The following is a 3,808-nucleotide window of genomic DNA, read 5'->3' as shown; positions in this document are numbered from 1 at the left end:
ACTTTTAAAATGGAGAGGAATTATTTTAAATTGAAATAAATTTTCATAAAATTAAAGTCTTCCACCAATTAGGGTGAATGGTAGTTTAAGAAATCAACTTTGTTTTTTAAATAATATTAAAAATTAAGTAACATTATTAATTAACATAAATGAATTATTTTTAATTATACTCAAGTTGAGAGGAAGTATCAAATGTTCAAGAGTTCTCATGAGTAAACAATATAAAGAGATAATTGTTCACATGAAAATTGATAGATTGGAGTCAAAAGGAGAAAGAGTTAGATAGAGAAGACATGAAGACAGAAAGAATTTGATAAGTATAATAACTAAAGTAATGGATTAAGAAACAATAAATAAGAGAAGAAAATGAGACCGATCAAAAAGGATATAGTATAATCATTCAAAATAATGTATATATTAAAACCGTAGCATGAAAATATTTGACCGAATAGTTTAGAAAGGATGTTACCATGCAACTTGAGTCTTTTTAAAGAAATTTAATTCCATAATTTAATAGCTCTACTACCGATATACACACCGTTTCCTTTTACATCTAAAAGTCCTGCTACATTTATTATCCAAACAAAAGTTCGAGTTACGTTAGGTGGCCATGAATGAAATAACACATAATACATTAGTTACTATTTATACACACACATACATATACATATACATATATATATATATATATATATATATATATATATATATATATATATTTGAGAAAATGCTTTTAGTTCTTAATGTATTTTATCCTTTAATATTTTGATCATTAAAAAAAAAAAATCATTGTCTTTAGTTCCCTAGTAGTCATGTAAAAAATAATGTGAATCATGCCTATCCAAAGGATTAAAACATTTGTTTTCAAAATTTGATGACTAAAATGTTGAAGGATGAAGTACATGTAAACTAATTAAAACTAAGAATTTTATAAAATATAAAAACTAATTTTTTTTTCCGATATATAATGTCATAACATCCTAAATCTCAAGTGTGATCAAACATCAAAAATTCCATCATGGCCAAAACAACTCATATAGCAGTATTCACAATCCCCGTTTTTACCCACCAAGCCTCCATCATAGAGTTATGCAAAAGACTCCATCTCCATCACCACTTCCATATCACATGCATCTTCCCCACCATCAATTCACCAATTCTCTCCACCACCATGTTACTCAAATCTCTTCCTTCCACCGCCATTAGCCACATTTTTCTTCCTCCGGTGAACGAACAAGACCTACCCCATCAAGACGTTTCCCCACAAACCAAAGTCCAACTCGCAGTGTCTCAATCCATGCAATCTTTTCGCGACACTTTGGCTTCGCTTCGTGCAAGTTCAACCACGCCACCACTCGCTGCTTTGGTTGTTGATGCTTTTGCAAATGAAGCGCTAGAAATAGCGAAGGAGTTCGACCTAGCGTCGTATGTGTACATCGTTACTTCTGCCATGACGCTCTCGCTATTGTTGCATTTGCCAACGTTGCATGAAGAAGTTGCATGCGAATACAAGGATTGCGTAGAGGGTATTCGAATTCCGGGTTGCGTCTCTATTCAAGGTCGTGATCTCCCTGATGATTTTCAAGACCGATCTAGCTTTGCTTACGAGTTGATTCTTCAGCGTAGCAAGAGGTTTGATCTTGCTTGTGGGTTCTTAGTTAATAGCTTCTGTGAAATGGAGGAGAATGTTGTGACAGCCTTTCATGAAGATGGTAAAGGTAATTAACAACAATAATCACTACATAAATCTGATCAAAATTTAGTGATAAAAAATGTTTTTTCATTATTAACACAGTACAATATGTTTTTTCTCCCAATTTTTGTTTCTAGTCTCATATATTATTTTTAGTTCCTCATAAATTATTTTGTTTTTATTTGACGTTAATTTTAATTCTTAAGTAATGACGTGAACAACATAATTTGTGTAAAAAATTTCTAAATTTCTGAGAAATGTTTATTTTTGTAACATTATGGTGGTTTCAGAAATTTTGGTGTTTAGAATTTTGATTTTTTTTATTTTCAGTGATTTTAGTCTGTCAAAATATTTGCAGTAGTTAAAAACCACTAAAAACTTTAAAAAAAAATCACACAAATTTTACTTGTCACGTGATCATCTAACAATTAAAATTAATATCAAAGACTAAAAACAGAAAAGAACAATTTATGAGTGATTAAAAAAAAGACTAAAAACAGAATAGAACAATTTATGAGTGATTGAAAACAAGATAGACCAATTTATGAGGGACTAAAAATGTGAAAGAAAATATGTGGGACTAAAAACAAGATAAAATGAGGAACACAAACCTATTTTATCGTTAGTACAATATCACAATAACTCTAGTGATATTTTTTAAAATTAAATATAAATTGTTTTTTCACAGATTTTATTTTTTTTCTTGCAGTGAATGTTCCTATTTACCTTGTTGGGCCAGTCATTCAAACTGGGCCAAGTAGTGAGTCGAATGGAAACTCAGAATGTTTGAGCTGGTTAGAAAACCAAATGCCTAACTCAGTTTTGTATGTCTCCTTTGGAAGTGTATGTGCTCTCACTCAACAACAGATTAATGAGCTTGCTTTGGGGTTAGAGTTGAGTGGTAAAAAATTCTTATGGGTATTTAGAGCACCTAGTGATGTTGATGTTAAAAATGATGACCCTTTAAAGTTTTTGCCACATGGGTTCTTGGAGAGGACCAAAGAGCAAGGGTTGGTTATTACTTCTTGGGCACCTCAAACCCAAATCCTTAGTCACACTTCCACTGGTGGATTTGTGACCCATTGTGGTTGGAATTCAACAGTTGAGAGCATTGTTGCTGGTGTGCCAATGATAACTTGGCCATTGTGTGCTGAGCAAAGAATGAATGCTGCTTTGGTAACTGAGGGACTCAGAGTGGGGTTAAGGCCCAAATTTAGAGAGAATGATGGCATAGTGGAAAAAGAAGAAACTGCTAAGGTGGTTAAAAATTTGTTGGGTGATGAAGGAAAAGGGATTCGCCAAAGAATTGGAAAGCTCAAAGATGCTGCTGCTGATGCTTTGAAAGAACATGGGCGCTCTACAAGCGCACTTTTCCAATTTGTCACTCAATTGGAAAACTGAATTTCAAGATAGCAGCCATTCAAGTAGATTGATTGGCTTTCTTTAATAGAAGTAGAATAAAAAGCTAGGAAGCATCATCAAAAGAAAAATATTGGTTGAATTGAAGTGGCATAATGTAATGTTTTAATTCTGTATGAATAAGTTGGATAAATAAAAATGCAGTGATGTGATGGTCGAAAGAATTTTAAAAGTTAAACTAAATAATAGATGCACTTTTTTCTGGAACATGACAGCAGTGTCGTCTAGCACAACCATCTTAACTAATACAAGATTTTTTTAAAAAAAATTATGTGATCGTGATTTCGACTGCAACATCAAAATATTTGGAGTGTTTGTAACCACAAAGAGTTGGTTACCACGCCAATGTATCTCAGAATGACACATCTATCTCACATGTGTGATAATGCGCTTCTTTTCACTAAGGCTAAATCTTCCCAAGCTGGGATGATAGCTGTGCTGAAATATATATTTTAGGAAGCTTCTGGTATGAAAGTTTAATATGGCTAAATCTGAAGCATTTTGATAAAATGAACACCAGACTTGCATCTTGGAAACATAAGCTTCTGAACAAAGCATTGAGAATTACATTTGCCATTTCTGTCTTATCATCAATCCCTATTAATTATATGGAGTTTTTTGGCTTTTAAAAAAATGTTTGTGACAGGTTTGGTAGGATAACAAGGGAATTTATCTGGCAGGTTGGGTGTTCATGCA

The 3,808-nt window shown here is 32.6% G+C and overlaps 1 protein-coding gene across 1 annotated transcript; it reads left to right on the top strand.

Annotated features, from left to right (window-relative positions):
• The first annotated feature begins 1,003 nt into the window (after positions 1-1,003).
• LOC100794058 (hydroquinone glucosyltransferase) lies at positions 1,004-3,439 on the top strand. The gene is made up of 2 exons (XM_003553257.5): positions 1,004-1,718; positions 2,403-3,439. The coding sequence occupies exons 1-2, from the start codon at positions 1,019-1,021 to the stop codon at positions 3,092-3,094; spliced, it is 1,392 nt and encodes a 463-aa protein (XP_003553305.1). The 5' UTR covers positions 1,004-1,018; the 3' UTR covers positions 3,095-3,439.
• The last annotated feature ends 369 nt before the right edge of the window (positions 3,440-3,808 follow it).

The sequence above is a fragment of the Glycine max genome, chromosome 19 (assembly GCF_000004515.6).
Source record: "Glycine max cultivar Williams 82 chromosome 19, Glycine_max_v4.0, whole genome shotgun sequence".
Classification (NCBI taxonomy): domain Eukaryota; kingdom Viridiplantae; phylum Streptophyta; class Magnoliopsida; order Fabales; family Fabaceae; genus Glycine; species Glycine max.
The sequence above is the reverse complement of the archived record's forward strand: the minus strand, read 5'-3'. Positions and strand labels throughout refer to the sequence as shown.

What these genes read in the sequence shown, in the direction of transcription:
- LOC100794058 (XM_003553257.5), top strand. Translation starts at nt 1,019, where the DNA reads ATGGCCAAAACAACTCATATAGCAGTATTCACAATCCCCGTTTTTACC. An exon ending in CTTTCATGAAGATGGTAAAG is followed by an intron (nt 1,719 to 2,402) that starts GTAATTAACAAC and finishes TTTTTCTTGCAG; the next exon opens with TGAATGTTCCTATTTACCTT.